The sequence below is a fragment of the Aspergillus terreus genome, genomic scaffold (genome assembly GCF_000149615.1).
Source record: "Aspergillus terreus NIH2624 scaffold_15 genomic scaffold, whole genome shotgun sequence".
NCBI classification, from domain to species: Eukaryota; Fungi; Ascomycota; class Eurotiomycetes; order Eurotiales; family Aspergillaceae; genus Aspergillus; species Aspergillus terreus.
The window spans coordinates 580,177-594,866 of record NT_165938.1 but is presented as its reverse complement, the minus strand read 5'-3'; the positions used below and the strand labels follow the sequence as shown (position 1 = coordinate 594,866).

At 53.5% G+C, this 14,690-nt stretch overlaps 4 protein-coding genes across 4 annotated transcripts; 3 read left to right on the top strand and 1 right to left on the bottom strand.

Moving 5' to 3' along the window:
- Positions 1-652: 652 nt before the first annotated feature.
- bud4 (putative GTP binding protein (Bud4)) lies at positions 653-4,871 on the top strand (the record flags this gene model as incomplete). The annotated part of the gene is made up of 4 exons (XM_001218306.1): positions 653-742; positions 810-3,495; positions 3,543-4,243; positions 4,296-4,871. 4 exons carry the CDS (start codon positions 653-655, stop codon positions 4,869-4,871), a joined length of 4,053 nt encoding a protein of 1,350 aa, XP_001218307.1.
- A 1,611-nt stretch (positions 4,872-6,482) lies between these two features.
- Positions 6,483-6,986, top strand: ATEG_09684 (uncharacterized protein; the record flags this gene model as incomplete). The annotated part of the gene is made up of 1 exon (XM_001218305.1): positions 6,483-6,986. The coding sequence occupies one exon, from the start codon at positions 6,483-6,485 to the stop codon at positions 6,984-6,986; it is 504 nt and encodes a 167-aa protein (XP_001218306.1).
- An 802-nt stretch (positions 6,987-7,788) lies between these two features.
- Positions 7,789-11,988, bottom strand: ATEG_09683 (pseudouridine synthase PUS2; the record flags this gene model as incomplete). The annotated part of the gene is made up of 7 exons (XM_001218304.1): positions 7,789-8,175; positions 8,248-9,685; positions 9,885-9,945; positions 10,110-10,324; positions 10,376-11,584; positions 11,641-11,844; positions 11,903-11,988. 7 exons carry the CDS (start codon positions 11,986-11,988, stop codon positions 7,789-7,791), a joined length of 3,600 nt encoding a protein of 1,199 aa, XP_001218305.1.
- A 655-nt stretch (positions 11,989-12,643) lies between these two features.
- ATEG_09682 (putative transcription factor TFIIE complex alpha subunit) lies at positions 12,644-14,109 on the top strand (the record flags this gene model as incomplete). Its single annotated transcript, XM_001218303.1, has 3 exons — positions 12,644-12,738; positions 12,810-12,905; positions 12,981-14,109. The coding sequence occupies 3 exons, from the start codon at positions 12,644-12,646 to the stop codon at positions 14,107-14,109; spliced, it is 1,320 nt and encodes a 439-aa protein (XP_001218304.1).
- Between the last annotated feature and the right edge of the window lie 581 nt (positions 14,110-14,690).

Below are 14,690 nucleotides of genomic sequence, written 5' to 3'. Positions count from 1 at the left end.
GGCGACTCCCGCTGGGCGGATGTCAACATCTCGTCCAGCTCCGCTTATCGCCCACGAGTCGATCTACTTAACGTCGCTCTCCTCCTCCGCCACTTTTCTTTTGCCTCCTGCGCGCTGGTGGATGGTGTCTTTCTCTTCTTTCGTTTCCTGTATCCTGTATCCTCCCTTTTCGCGTTTGCTCTTCCCACGTTTCCCTTCCCACGCGAGTGGAAGTCGCATCCTGTTCGCTACGCATTGTCGGGTGACGACATTCAAAGATCTCTTCCAAGGTTCACTGCCGCACTAGTATCTTCTTCTCCATACCCGTACCATCCCAGGAAACAAAGCATCTACCCACGAACTTGACGAATCGGCGATCGGCTTATGATCTGCCTTGGGTGACACCTTCTCGACCCTGTTACGATTGTTATGAGGAATTCGGGTCCCGAATCTTGCGCCCAATTGCCACGATTGTTGTTGTTTATCGAAAACAGGTATGGCGCGTCATTCCAGCAAGGGATACTCGCTGTCCCAGGAACCGGGCCGGATGTTTTGTTGTGTCATGGCTAATCTTTTGCTTCCTCAGCGTTGTCTTCTTGTTTTATTCACTTTGAATATCTTCTTACTATCCCCCGTTTGTCTGATCTGATCCTGGATCACCCCCACGATCAGCATGGGTACCAGCACGGGTCAGAGGCCTCTCTCCGAGGTCAGCCCCATGGCGCAGAGACGCAACTCCCCGATCTGGAACCAGGCCTCAAGGGTGAGTCCATCTGATGACCCTGAATACAGTCGTCCAATCCTCAAATTCACTGACTCCCCGCTCCCAGGTCTCTAAGAATCAAGACTCCTCCCCATATGAGGGTCAAGCTTCATCGCGACTCTTCTGGCAAGGGCGCGACTCTGGGTCTCCGTTCCAGAGGAGCCAGGAAAACCAGGCGCCTTATGACCCCAACTCTTCATATTCGCCATCAAAGCGCGCATCTCTGGAAAATCTCAAGCGCCAGTCGCGTGTTCGCAACAGTAACATGCTGCGCGATTACAACGAGTATGATCCAGCCCATGTTTACGTGCCTCAGCGCCCACTCGCCACACACCGACCGCCGAAGGAGGCCCCTGCGTCTCAGACATCCAGCCGTCCGGAGATCGGTCCCCGACCCCCGTCCCCGAGCAAAGACCAGGTCCCTCCCGCCAAATCCTCTCTGTCTCGCGCAAGCCGGTTTGGAACCAAGGATTCTGGGTTCAACCCGGAGAGCGAGATCTGGGCCGATTATGATAGCCGACACCCCAAGAGTGTCACCTTCGATGCTGCTCCACCGCAAGTCAACGAGTATGAAATGACCACTCCGGACCCGTCTTCGATTGCCTCAGGATCCCGCGACGGCAGCTATGACTCTGAGGAGGACGAGGGCGACGTGAGTTTCGACCATGACTTCTCCATGGACCGGGACGACAGTTTCGACGCGTCCTTGGAAGATCTGGAAAAGACTCCCGTAGTCCTACCCGAAGACTGGCGTTATATGAGCCCCTCCAACGCCAACGATGACCTCGTGAAAGAGGACGAGGATCCGTTCACAGAGGATGAGGACCGTAGTCATGGCCCCCGACCTTCCTCTCGCCAGGAAGGCCAACCAACCCATTCGCAGGTTGATGCAATGGACTCGAATGAGGAGCGTCGCCCTCTTCCACCGCTCCCGGCTACAGGGCGTACGTCTCCGGCTAAGTTCACTACGGCATTCGAACTGGGAAGCGCTCGTCAACGGACCTTACCCTCCCCCCCCGGTCCGTCTCAGTACAGCAAATCGGACATCACTGAACGCCCTCACTCTGCCATGTCCTTGGAAGACAGATTACGCCTCATGATGATCAATGAGAAGAAGGACCATGTCAATATCGAGCCCACAGCGCCTGAAAGTGCACATGGAAAGGCGTCTGCTGGATCGCCGGATAACAACGAAACCGGAGCCAACAGCAACAAGCATGATCAGCAAGAGAAGAAGACCGAGGCTGCCGAAGATTCCACTGAGGCCTTCTCTGCTCCTCGCATTTCCAGAGATTCCATTCTGCGCGACCTGCGTAAAAGCGAGAGCTTTCAAGATGACTCGTTTGAGGAATACTCCTCACAGACAAGCGCCAGCCCCAAGCACTATGGGCAGTACGATCCAGATGTTCCTATTCCCTCTCTCGAGGACGATGACGAAGTTCATGACGACGATGACGACGACGACGACGACGACACAAGCAGTGTTGTGATCAAGCAGGAAGCGCATGATGATGACCTTTATGACATTCCCTCTTACTATGGGACCGCTCCTTCGAATGAGTCTTCCTACAAGAGCCTGCAAAATCAGCTGGCGAGTGATGGAAGCAGCCAGTACTCGCAGCATCCCAATGGTGATGCTCATAAGGGGAGCTCCCATTCCCAGTCCCCGGACGGTCAGGAGACCCCGGTTCCTGAGAGCCAACCTACATATAGTAGTGTTAATGATGCTCACGACAAGGAGGGTCCCAGGGCCCACTCTCCTCTTAGAATGGAAGCGATAAGGCAATCACTGCATCGTCCATTCACTCCCGACAACCAAGACCAGATTTCTGAGCCTTCAACCCCAGAATCAGTCATCAGACATCCGATGGAAGACGAGTACAGTGATCGTGAACTAACCCCCGAAGAAAGCGTCCCCGATCCAGTTGCGACGGTCAAGGCCCCCGGTGGCTCCCTCAAGACGCGCCCGTCCCTCACTCCTGCTGATATGGAAACCATGGCTGCCACTCGCCGCAAGATCAGCGGCCAACAGCCTCCGCCAGTGCCTCTTCTACCCAAGCAGGAGCCCAATGCATCTGAGGAGCCCGCCCCCGACGAACCCGCCCCCCAGGCCACAAAAGAACCTGCACAGCGCCAAACTAGTCTCGTGAAGCTCGATATTCCCTTCAGTATTCAGGAAGAAAGTCTTGGGTTCGGTCTAGATAAGGAGTTTGATCGAGTCATCGAGTCCCAAAAGGTTGCGTTTCAAATCTCCCTTTCTCAATTGTACACTGGCACCCGACCAGTCCCATCAGCCCAGGATCCCTGCAAACATAGTCTCGAGCCGTCGGCTAACCAGAACTCCAACCAACAGCGAGGTTACCTCATGAGACAAAACACAAAGGTCATCATTGCAAGCAGCCGCAATGACGACGAGGCTCCCTCTGGCCCCAGCGATGCACCTCCAAGCCCGCAAGGAAAGAAACCGGCTCCGACCCCACGTAAGGCGAGCCAGCAAACCTGGACTACTGAGCCATGGAATGGTAAGACGCGTCGTTCCAGTATCAGGGCTGCCAGCGGTGCGATCCGAAAGAAGCCCGTGTCCGGACCTGTGCCCCCTCTTCCCGGACAGCAAAGCAACGTCCAGGAAGGACCGGCGACGATCGAAGAAACCGAACCGGCGGTGAATGGCGCTTTGGAGGAAGGCGAAGAGCGTGGGCGTCTTTTCGTAAAGGTCGTCGGCATGAAGTATTTGGACCTGCCTCTCCCGCGAGGTACGTACTGCAATGCCATTTCTGCAGGCATGATCTAACTTGAACAGGTGAACGCTCCTACTTCGCCCTCACTCTCGACAACGGCCTTCATTGTGTCACTACGGCATGGCTTGAGTTGGGCAAAACGGCTCCCATCGGACAGGAATTCGAGCTTATCGTGCAAAACGATCTGGAGTTCCAGTTAACGTTGCAGATGAAGGTGGATGATGAGAAGCTCCGTCCTCCGGAGACTGCACCATCGTCATCCCCCACTCGCCAGAAGGCTTCTACCTTCAGCCGAGTGTTTGCTTCTCCCCGCAAGCGCAAGGAGTTGGAGATGAAGCAGCAACTTGCCTCTCAGCAGCAGAAGAGCCGAGATGTCAATGCTCCTGTCTGGGAACGCCTGCGGTCATTGATTGCTCGGGATGGAAGCTTTGCCCGGGCTTACGTGGCTTTGAGTGATCATGAGAAATATGCATATGGTCGGCCTTACACGGTCGATATCGCTTGCTTCAACGAATGGGCCGTTGAAGAGCAGCCCAACAGCGTCAAGAGTAAGAAGAGCACTGCGTCTACCTCTCAGCGCCGGCCGCCCTACAAAATTGGCAAGCTCGAGCTGCAGCTTCTGTTTGTCCCTAAGCCAAAGGGCGCCAAGGACGATGACATGCCCAAGAGTATGAACGCGTGTATTCGGGAAATGCGCGAGGCCGAGACTGTGGCATCCCGCAGTTGGGAAGGCTTCCTCTCTCAGCAGGGGGGTGACTGCCCGGTAAGTGCCCTACAAAATTTCTTACTTAACCAATACTGACTCCGCATATTAGTTCTGGCGTCGCCGCTTCTTCAAGCTCCAGGGCTCTAAGCTCACAGCCTTCCATGAAACAACTCGCCAACCGCGTGCCACTATCAACTTGTCAAAGGCCGTTAAGCTGATTGACGATCGCTCATCTCTCACTCAGAAGGAGACCACTACCAGAGGTGGTGGCCGACGAAAGTCCGCCTTCGCCGAAGAGGAGGAGGGCTACATGTTCGTCGAAGAAGGTTTCCGTATTCGCTTCGGAAATGGCGAGGTTATTGATTTCTACGCGGATAGCAGAGCCGACAAGGAAGGCTGGCTGACCGTGCTGGCCGATGCTGTCGGCAAGTCTTCCGGAGGTGGTCAAGTTAAACCATGGACGGAGCTGGTGCTCAAGCGCGAACGCAGCATGAAAGCGCCCCGGAGACAAACCATGGAGCGGCCGTCGACAATGGGCGCTCCTCCCCCGCCTGCGAAGGACACTGCCCCTCCGCTGGCGGGCCCACCGTCGCCCACGCGGCCCAGGCACAGACATACTCAATCCCAACCTGAAGTTCGCGGTGCGGATGCTCGGCGCCAGAAGGTTCGCTCCATGATGTTCTAAGGAGGCTGGTCACACTTTTCCGAACCCGCACTTCGGTGCAGTGTTACTGGTCGCTTAGTGATATCTTTCGTTCTCTTGATCTAGGGTTATCCTTCCATTTGTCCTGTGGTGTCGGTGTACTATTTCCCATTTCTGCCTGTTCTCTTTTGTCTGTGCGTTGTCCTTGACTTTCTGGATTCCATGGCCCGAATCTGGATGATTCAATGCGGGATTCTGTCGTACATTAATGATACATAGCGCCTTTCTTTCGTCAGTCGATAATTCAATTTGTGTTTTCTAGGCTTGGGATCTGGCGTACTGGTATCTTGCTGGTTTTGATAGTCATAGATATACTCCGGCTTGGAAGATGTAGACGGGATCTAAAGTTATCCAGAGGCAAACAAAGAAAGCACCTGTGTTCAATTTCAAAGGATGAATCCCTACAGAACTCCATATAACCTCCTGTTTGAGCACATTCATTCACGTATGCATAGAACTCACAAGCAGTCAATAACAAATAATCTCAGAATCTCAATCCAGTCTCTGACTGCGGCTTCCCTGCGTAAACCTCGGACTGTTGACTTTGGCCTCCCCACCAAACCCAACTCCATAAACCTCCTTAGTCGCGTAGTATCTCCCTCTCGTCGGCTCACACAGCTCTCTTCCATATTTCTCCAACAGCTCCTGATCCACAGTCCCGACACCCATTTCGATCTCGTCCCCATCTTCGTCTGGACACCGCCAGTACAAGGTCGACCCGCACGCAGCACAGAACCCACGATATCGGCCTGGTGTATGCGAGTATTCCGCTATGGGCATGTGTGCGGTTGATCCAGGGTGCGGTTTATCACTGGCCGCGGTAGATGCTTTATGTTTGTCTAGTTCCTGATGTGACCAGCCGAGTTGTTCGCAGGTGAAGGTCAGGAAGAGCGCGAATGGTGCTCCTGTGTGTTTGCGGCAGTGGGTGCAGGAGCAGGTATGGGGCTGTTACACGGTTATATAGTGTTGCAAAGAGCGCGACTCAAGCATGCGCAGCAGGGAGGAGACATACCCCTGGCGGCCATTCATATTTCTCGCCTATTGCAGCTGTATACCGTACTGCGCCGCATAGACACCCGCCTGTTATGTTGGGTGGTGGAGGTGGTGTACTCGAGTGGCTGCTCATTTTGTGGTCTCTGTTTCGATTGAAGCTGCTAGTCTTGGTACCTTGTAGACAGGATATGGATATACGCAAGTACGATGTCTGTGCCCTTTACTGTAGTTATATAGTCGTCTACCATCCAGACTGATGTACATCGTATTCAATCCATTCGTTCGTAAGCCGAGCGGGGAAGCTACTTGGTAATGATGTCATCCAGCATGGCACGGATGATGATAGGTGTTTGAATACGAGCCATGTCAGAGACAGACGAAGATCTGTTCGGCTTATTCTCTTTTCCTAAGTTGGAGATAGAACAAATAATCTAGACTAGAAGTATAGGTGGTAAAGTTGGGCATGTCAAGGGCACGTGACACTACCATGATGAATCATGACCTTGTATGAGAGCCCTCGATTCAACATGTGCATAAAAGCTTCAATCCTCTATACTGTTCGAGTGACATCGCCCCACGATACTTTCTGTCTCTAGAATCATGATCCAGGGAGAGGCGCCAGCACAAACCGTCAGTTCTCTAGGCTACGCCCTCCGCGCAGTGGGCGGACTGACCAAGCCAAGCGGTAGAGGGCTGTTCATGTTCCAGAGCCTTATCGCAGGGAGTACTACGGCTGCCCTTGTCGGTCTTTTTGGTGCCACTCTATTGGGGTATGGATTCGCTGCTGGAGCGGTGGGTTTTCTAGGCGGATCCTGCTTCGGCTTCGTGGTTGGGACGATTGGGTATTACAAGGCATGCTCTAGGCAGAGCTTGCTTGCGTTCATGAGATACCCTGACTTGATAAGGCATCATATATTCATTGACTTTGGCATGCATGGTGTAGAGAAAGCCTCGCGGTTTTGGGAAAAAGACTCGCAAAATGTCGTGGAGGCCGTGAAGAGCGACTTGGCTCTTCAAAGTATATTGGTAGCCGCGTGGCACTCGGCAGTTCCTGCTATCGAGGTCCGTATACATCTTGGAAGTTCCTGTTTCCGCGTTATTTGATGAGTGACAAAGAGCTGACGAGGCTACTCAAGGATATTCAAAACGAAGAGGAGACCCGCCTGAAATCCCGACGGGAGTAGATCTCCTAGACATATGAAGGTGAGAAGCAAGAATTTTGCTTGCAATTCCTGGCTAATCTCCTGAGGTTCTGCTCGATCCGAGCTCGTAGAGTGAATATGGCGTCGATGATCTGCATTGTTCCTCTGCACCAAATGGAGGTGATCCTGCGGCAGTGGTTCCATCAAAGAGGAGAGGAAAACATAAGCGGCTGGAAAATCGCGGAAATTGTCCATATCATAATTTTATTGCCACGACTGGGTATCCCATGCTTGCCCTAGCTATATAGTTGTGAAACATAGGTTAAGCACACTTGTGACGAAATGGATATACCTCCTTACCCGAAGACGCCAGGAATTCTTAATTCGAGTAACCGCGCTCGACGAGCTCGGTCATGGTAGCTCGTCTCTCGCCACGAATCGCCCAGTCCCGACCAGCTCCATGACCGTGATTTAGACGTCAGTGTAGTAGGAAGAGGGGTTTGTATGTCTTATAAGATCACATCATAATTGAAGCCCAGATGTAAAGAACCACTTAAACGTAGATTTTGTCGCCAGTCCAAGTCATGGTCGTAAAGAACAACTCTCCCTCATGCCGGGACAAGCTGTGAGCATTGATAAAACCATCCTTCCTGTCGGTAAAGGAATCCCGGAGGCAATGCATCCGGACTTAACTGCCGAGCGGTAGCTGCAGGTACCAGCCCGAAAGCTACCGACCTGCAGTGTTGACTGTATATTGCTCCGGCCTAAGCCCGGTCATGAGCCTGCTCATTCGCGTTCGTATGCCCATGTTCCTCATCTTCTATCTCTCCTTCGACATCCTCATCACGGAGATCGGCAACCATAGCCTCCAACTCATCGTCATTTTCCTCTTCCTCCTCTTCCTCTTCTTCCTCGCCAAATTGCTCCCCGAGCATGCTAACAAGACGCAGTAGCCCGGCCTGCATATGGTCTGCTGCAGGACGAGGCTGTTCAGACGTCCACAAGCCGCTCTCGTCATTAGAGTCTGACGCAGTCTTATTGGAGAAGTCGGGAGCGAGGCTGACGATACGGATAGCTTTCGTTGGGAAGATGCGGGCAGGACCATCTTGTTGTTGCGGTCCGCCCGGGAGAGGTTGACGCCAACCCAGAGTCTGTGGTTTTCGCTGTTAGTAATATGTTCGTCTTCATCTCACCATCGCATTTGGGAGATGTGTGTAACATACCGTATATGTACTCATGATCGCATCATCATACAATGCCATGAAACTAACCGGCACGGCAAGCTGAGGCGCTGAGCTTGTCAAAAGCGAGTAGGAAGCACGGGTAGGATGATCTACATCCTGAATGCGATTTTCATCGTCGAGTGCAACAATGTAGATGCGGTCTTGAATCTCAAACATGAGACGATGGTTCCGCACCGACAGCCAACCGCCCAAGTCAAAGCTCAAACCGTCTGACTCGCATTCGATGAGGGAACTATGCGCCGCGAGACTGGCCTGGTTGTGAACGGCCTTCCGCCAGTCTGGGCAAACAAAGACGCGGCCAGCGCGGGAGAAACCGACAAAGAGATCGCCATGGAGCATACCCGCGCCCCATTCATCCTCCCCATGCCGAACGTGTTCAGGATCAGTCGGCGGCGGGAGAGGTCCTTTTGCGAGCGTGATGGGCACCAGAGAGTCATTGCGCGGCGCGCCGGGAGGGAACAACCGCTCTGCCAGGCCGCGTCGCGAAGCGGAGGATGAAGAGGGAGGCGGCGGACGTATGTGATACTTGTCCGTGCAATGTGCCGGTTGCAAGGCCCCCAAGAACTCCCCGGTTGTCTTGTTGTATGCGTGATAACCTCGCGGGCCCATGGAGTAAATCACCGCATCCTGGCTCTGGTCGAGATGGCCGACAGCTTCTCGTTCGATCTCAAGCTGCCTAGTCAACTTTGGGGGTCGCTGCGTCATATCATATACGAAGCCCTTTCCTTTGTTAGATACGACACATAGCGTCCAATAAGACAGCTGGAAGCCTCTCGTCTGGCAGTCATGATTCAACACCGCAATGCGTCGGAATTCGCCATGGGCTGCACCTTCGAGACCTGCCTGCCAGACCTCAACCGCATCTCCTTCGCGGTCAAAAACTGCCATCCCATCCTGATATTCCAGATGCGCGTATGGACGGACCGCATTCTCATCATCACGATCCAGCGTGGAGGGCAGTCGCCATAGAATGCGGCCGGTATCCATATCGGTGACGTTCAACCCTCCCGCGTGCGACGTTGAAACGAAGAACCGGCGCTTGAAGTCGGCACGGAAGCGCCAGACCGGGTCGTTGCCGACTTGCATCACCGACTCCCGACTCACAGGCTGTGACGAAGCCCAATTGCGGGCGAGTAACGTCTGCCGCTTGCATAGATCCTTCCATGACTCGATACCCTTGAATATATTCGAAAAGCTGGTACTATCCGAGAGAAATGAGAAATCTTTAGCTCCTCCCTGAGGTTGGGAGGTCTTGGATTCGGAGGAGTAAATGGCCTCTTGGTGAGTGACATCGATGAAGTCGTGCCAGGCTTTGGATGTAGCTGTCAAGGATGCAAGAGCGGAGATGGGCGCAAAATCCAGAATGCGCAAAACAATCTCAGGAGGTAGGAGAGTGAGAGGGTCCGTTACTGAAGCGCTGGCGGCCATTGTCAGTATATCTATATTCTATTGAAGAGTTAGAAGAAGAGTTGCAGAATCGAATGCCCCAAGCATGCCACCATACTGCCGCTACACACCGCCCCCGGAACTAACTCAAGCCCTCCGCTCTTTCTAAATCTTAAACGAACCTCCTCCGTCTCTTCCTTCCAATATATCCTGAACCTATACTACCTTACACTTCATCTCGCACTAAAAGGCGGTCGCTATGTAAAAAGGCAATCTGGTTATTTCTCTCCCCTAATATTGCATACAATGTGGTGAACACGATAAGCTCGATGTATACCCGCAAGTATAGACGGAGATAGGGAGCCCCATACTGTTGTTGGAGCATCGAGACAGTGCTCAAAAGGATAATCATCATGGCTCTAGACAGTCTAATATGTACATGGTCAATTATCCACCCTCATTGTGGTTCGTTTCATCTTCCGACTCCTGCTCGACTTCCCTCAGAGCTTCTCTTTGAGCCTTCCTGTTCGTCGAGTCCGTCTCATCCTGAGCTCCTTGCGCAGCAGTAGAGTCCTTCAGTGCGGGCCTAGCAGCAGGAATGCCGCCGGAAGAGAGATAGAGGAACTCCTCCTGGCCGTAGTGGTCAATATGGTTGAAAAAGGAGGTAAATCTACACAATACTTGTTAGCGTTGGAAAATGATAGGACGCAGGAAAACATACGCATTTGTCTCAACCTCTTCCCGGAAAATGCGATCGTAGATTTCCCGCTGTTTGAACTCGTTCATCGTTTCGGCATATTCGTCAAAGTCGATGGGCTTCTTGTTGTTCACTAAAGCACCCTTCTTGTTGTATGACTCGAAGACGGGACGCTCCAGAAGAAGACCCAATCCAGGGGCCTTGGGAATGGCAATCTTAGTGGGGCCATATGCGTCCTCGATGCGCTTGGGATCACAGCCACAGCGAACAACCAAGGTGGCCATAGCCACCATCTTGCGGATTTGGTGCATCATGAAGCTCTGTCCATGGACCTTCAGGCTGAGCCACTCGGTACCGTTGATGATGACCGGCTTAGGATCAAGCTTGAAAGATTTGATATGTCGTTTGGCGGAAGCATCCGTGAAGGTTTTCTGGATGGTGTAGTTCCAGAAATTGTTCGTACCAACATACTTCTCTAATGCCACTTGCACGCGTGTCAGACGAGAGGACGGTATGCGGTATGCCCGCTTGGCTTTGTTGTAGGCGGCTTTGATAGTCTTCACCGTCTCGATAACGCGTTGTCTCAGGGCATCATCACCCTCGGAAGTCGCTGCATTCTCGCTGGATGCGCTGGTTGTGTTCTCGTCGGCGGGTTTATCGGATTCCGCCTTGTCACCAGAGACCTCGCCCTCATCTGAGGGCTTGGACGTCTCCTCCATAAAGAGTGCCTTCTGGACAAGCTTTCGGATGTCCTCCGGGGTTTCATCGAGAATTGGCTTGATGTACTTCTCGTCCACCTCCTCCCAAAATCCAGCAACTTCTTCCTGTCGCGCTTTGTATGCTTCCAGATCCCCATGCTTCTCGGCAATCTCCGGCAGCTTGCGTCCAAGGTACGTACTGGGATGAGGCGGCAGAAAGCAGTAGGTAGGAATGAGGTACTCGTAGATGCGCGAATCGCACATCTGGTATGCACTGAAGGACTTGTTGGCGACCAGAATGTCCCACACGCGGATCTGCGGGCTCAATTTTTCGTTGATTTTCTGGACGATGTCCGGGTCTTCGACGATCAGCTTCAGGGAAACAACGTTACCCGCGGCATGAACCCCTTTGTCCGTCCGCGCACAGCGCACCAGCGACGACTTCTTGGGGTCGGCCGCGTTGGCCTTGGAGATAGCGCCCGCAGCCACAAACGCTGTAAAAAGCTCTCCTTCGATCGTCTTCTCAGTGTCACTCCTACTGCCAGTTAGCCGGAGGGTCCCCACCACTCAACACCTGCAGGAATCACGCACAATTGCATTCCCTTATACCCCGTTCCGGAATACCCAAGCAACACGGCGACCTTTTTCTTCGGGCGTCTCTGTTCATTCTCGATATCCTCCTGGGAGAAGTGCGTGGCGTAGATGGGAGTGTGGAGTTCCTCGCCCTTCTCCAGCTTCCGACGCTTCGTCTCGTTCTCCTTGTCGTTGCGCGCTCGCTTATCTATATTTTGCCGACTTGCTTTGTTAGTTGGTGACTGTCGCATACGGGGGTCCTGACACCCGTCCGGCATACCTCCACTCAGCCCTTCCCAGATCCCTCTTCTTACGCTTTCCACCAGCATCTCCTCGTTCCTGAGCTCGTTCTCCGTTATTGTCCATGGCGTGAGAGACTGTCTTATCCGAAGCGGGCGAGCTTGCGATCCGCAGTGCCGCGACTGAGTCGAAGGGCGATAGACGGCACTACGCGGGGAGGAAGTGAGTATGAATGAGGTTCCGCGGGATGACTGAATCCCGGCCAAATTCCGACGCAAAAAGATCGAGGTGCGCATGAAGATGTTGGGGGCAGAAAGAACGGTTGGCGGCGTCTTGCGGTTCAACGCCGGTAGTTTTTCGGCCATCGAAATTCCTCATGGCCCTAGTCCGTATTCGGGATAGTGCATGGTCCTACGCTATCCCCAAACAGGACAGCGTCTCGTTGCAATGCCTCAGGCATGAATAATGCCGCATCTTCATCCGGCGATATCTTTCATCGACTTCCTCTCACTCCTCGCCCTCTCTTTGTCCACACTCGCTTCTTGCCGCCCATTCTCGCGGGCATTAATACACCCTGCTATCCACCTTCCTGTCCTTTTATCTGTTCTCCCAGCGCAACCGCTGCGAAATAACCAAGCATGCTTTTGTTTTCCTAAGCTGGGCTTAACATCATATACGAACGCCTTCGCACCGTGCGACACCTCACCCTCACCTGCGCGACTCTTCACCTGATCCTACATCGCACTGTCACGCCGCGCACAGCTTAGTCCCTCGATACACCATGGATCTAGCCAACACGTTGATCCGAAGTGTCGTGCGCGCCTTTTACGAAACCCGCCACATCCTCGTGGTGGATGCGCTCTTCATCCATTCAGTGTACGTCAGCCCCGCGCATCGCAGCCACTATCGCTCGCTGTCAATACTAACCTAGCATCTTTTCAACACAGTCTCCATGCAGAAGATCTCGCCTTCCTCCTAGGGATGCAGCAGAAAGACCTCCGGAAGCTATGCGCCAAGCTGCGCGAGGACCGGCTAATCGCAGTGTATGGCTTGCCCAGCATCAGCTAACGGACTCTCCCCAAGCGGACAGATGCTGACCCATGCCTCGCGGCCTACAGAAGCACGCGCGCCGAGATCCGCGACGGAGCAACGCGCCCCGTCAACCGCGAATACTACTACATCCCACTGCACCCGGTCATCGACGCGATCAAGTACAAGGTCTCCCGGCTGACCTCGACGATCAAGGCGCAATACACGCCCAGCGAAGAGCGCAAGGAGTACATCTGTCTGCGGTGTGGGTCGGAATGGACGGAGCTGGACGTGCTCAGCCTCTACTCGGACGAAGGCTTTGAGTGCCAGAACTGCGGAGCGATTCTGGAGCGTACGGAAGACGTCAAGGGCGCCGAGGGGATCGACCGCACGGGACACGAAAAGAACAGCAAGCTGATGGCGCAACTGGACTCCATGCTTAAGCTGCTCAAGCAGATCGACTCGGTCGAGATTCCCCCGAACGACTTCGACACGGCCTGGGACCACAAGGTCGACGTCGTCCGTAACCAGGCCATCCACCCGACCCGCGCTGCGGTCGTTGTGCCGAGCAAGCAGCAGGAGGCCGTGCGCGGCAACCTCAAGACCGATTCGGCCGCGTTGGAGATCTCTCTCACCTCGTCGGAGGAGAAGAGCGCCGCGGAACAGGCCGAAGAGGCCGCCCGCAAGGCGGCGGTGGAGAAGCAGAACGCACTGCCTGTGTGGCATACGCATTCGACTGTTTCCACCACGGCTGGTAATGTCGGCGTGAAGACCGAAGCAGGTGTCGACATCAAGCCGGAGATCAAGGGAGAAGAAGACCAGAAGCCCACGTTGGACGCTCTGGACGACAAAGTCGCTGCGTACTATGCCGAGATGGAGCGAGAAAGGGCCCTACAGGCGCAGGAGGACGCAAGTAGTGCTGATGAGGATGATTCCGACGAGTTCGACGAGGAGTTTGAGGATGTGGGGGGCGTGTCTGCGAGCGACACTGCATCTCCAGCCGTCACTGGCGGAGCTCCTGCCCATGCGCCTACATCAGCACCGTCAACTGGTATCAAGCGGGAACTGGATACAGACTCAGGTACCAGTGCACCTCAAACGGCAGCGGCTACGCCATCTAATGGGACGGACGAGCCCGCGGCGAAGAAGATCAAAACAGAACCCGAAGTGAAGAAAGAGGAGTCTGATGAGGACGACGAAGAGTTTGAAGATGTCTGAATTATCTCCTGGGAGCCGACAAGGAGTTGAACATCTCCCAGCGCAGGCGCTAAGCAACTTCTTGTGGGTAGGACTGGACAGCTATCTACCACCTCGACCTGGCACTTAAGATGATGAACAGTGTTGTCTCAAGCATTATTTGTACAATACCTTTGCGAAGCTAAAAAGAAAACTGCTAGAATTTTCTATACAAAACTGCGTCATCACCTCAGGTACCTAACAGCGGAGTTTCTAATTTCTATACCCCAAAAGTAACAACTGGATTTCCTTCACAATACCCGTTCATGTGGTGTCATTATTTATTCCAGCATGGGTAGCATTGAAAAACGCCAACACAACTCCCTGCAGTGAAAACATATTAGTGTGCAGATCTCTCGTCGACCCGTAAATTGAAAGCCGGTCGGTCATAAGACAATGTTGCTTGCACCATGAATTTTATTCAAGTAAACTGCAAACCCATCTGATTGAGGTAGGAAGAACAAGGAAAACGCCGATGGATGCAAAGAAGGTGCACCAGGGATAAACAAAAGCAGGATAGTTTTCTCATAAAGTCGTCTCTCATATGTGATGAAATCACGGGT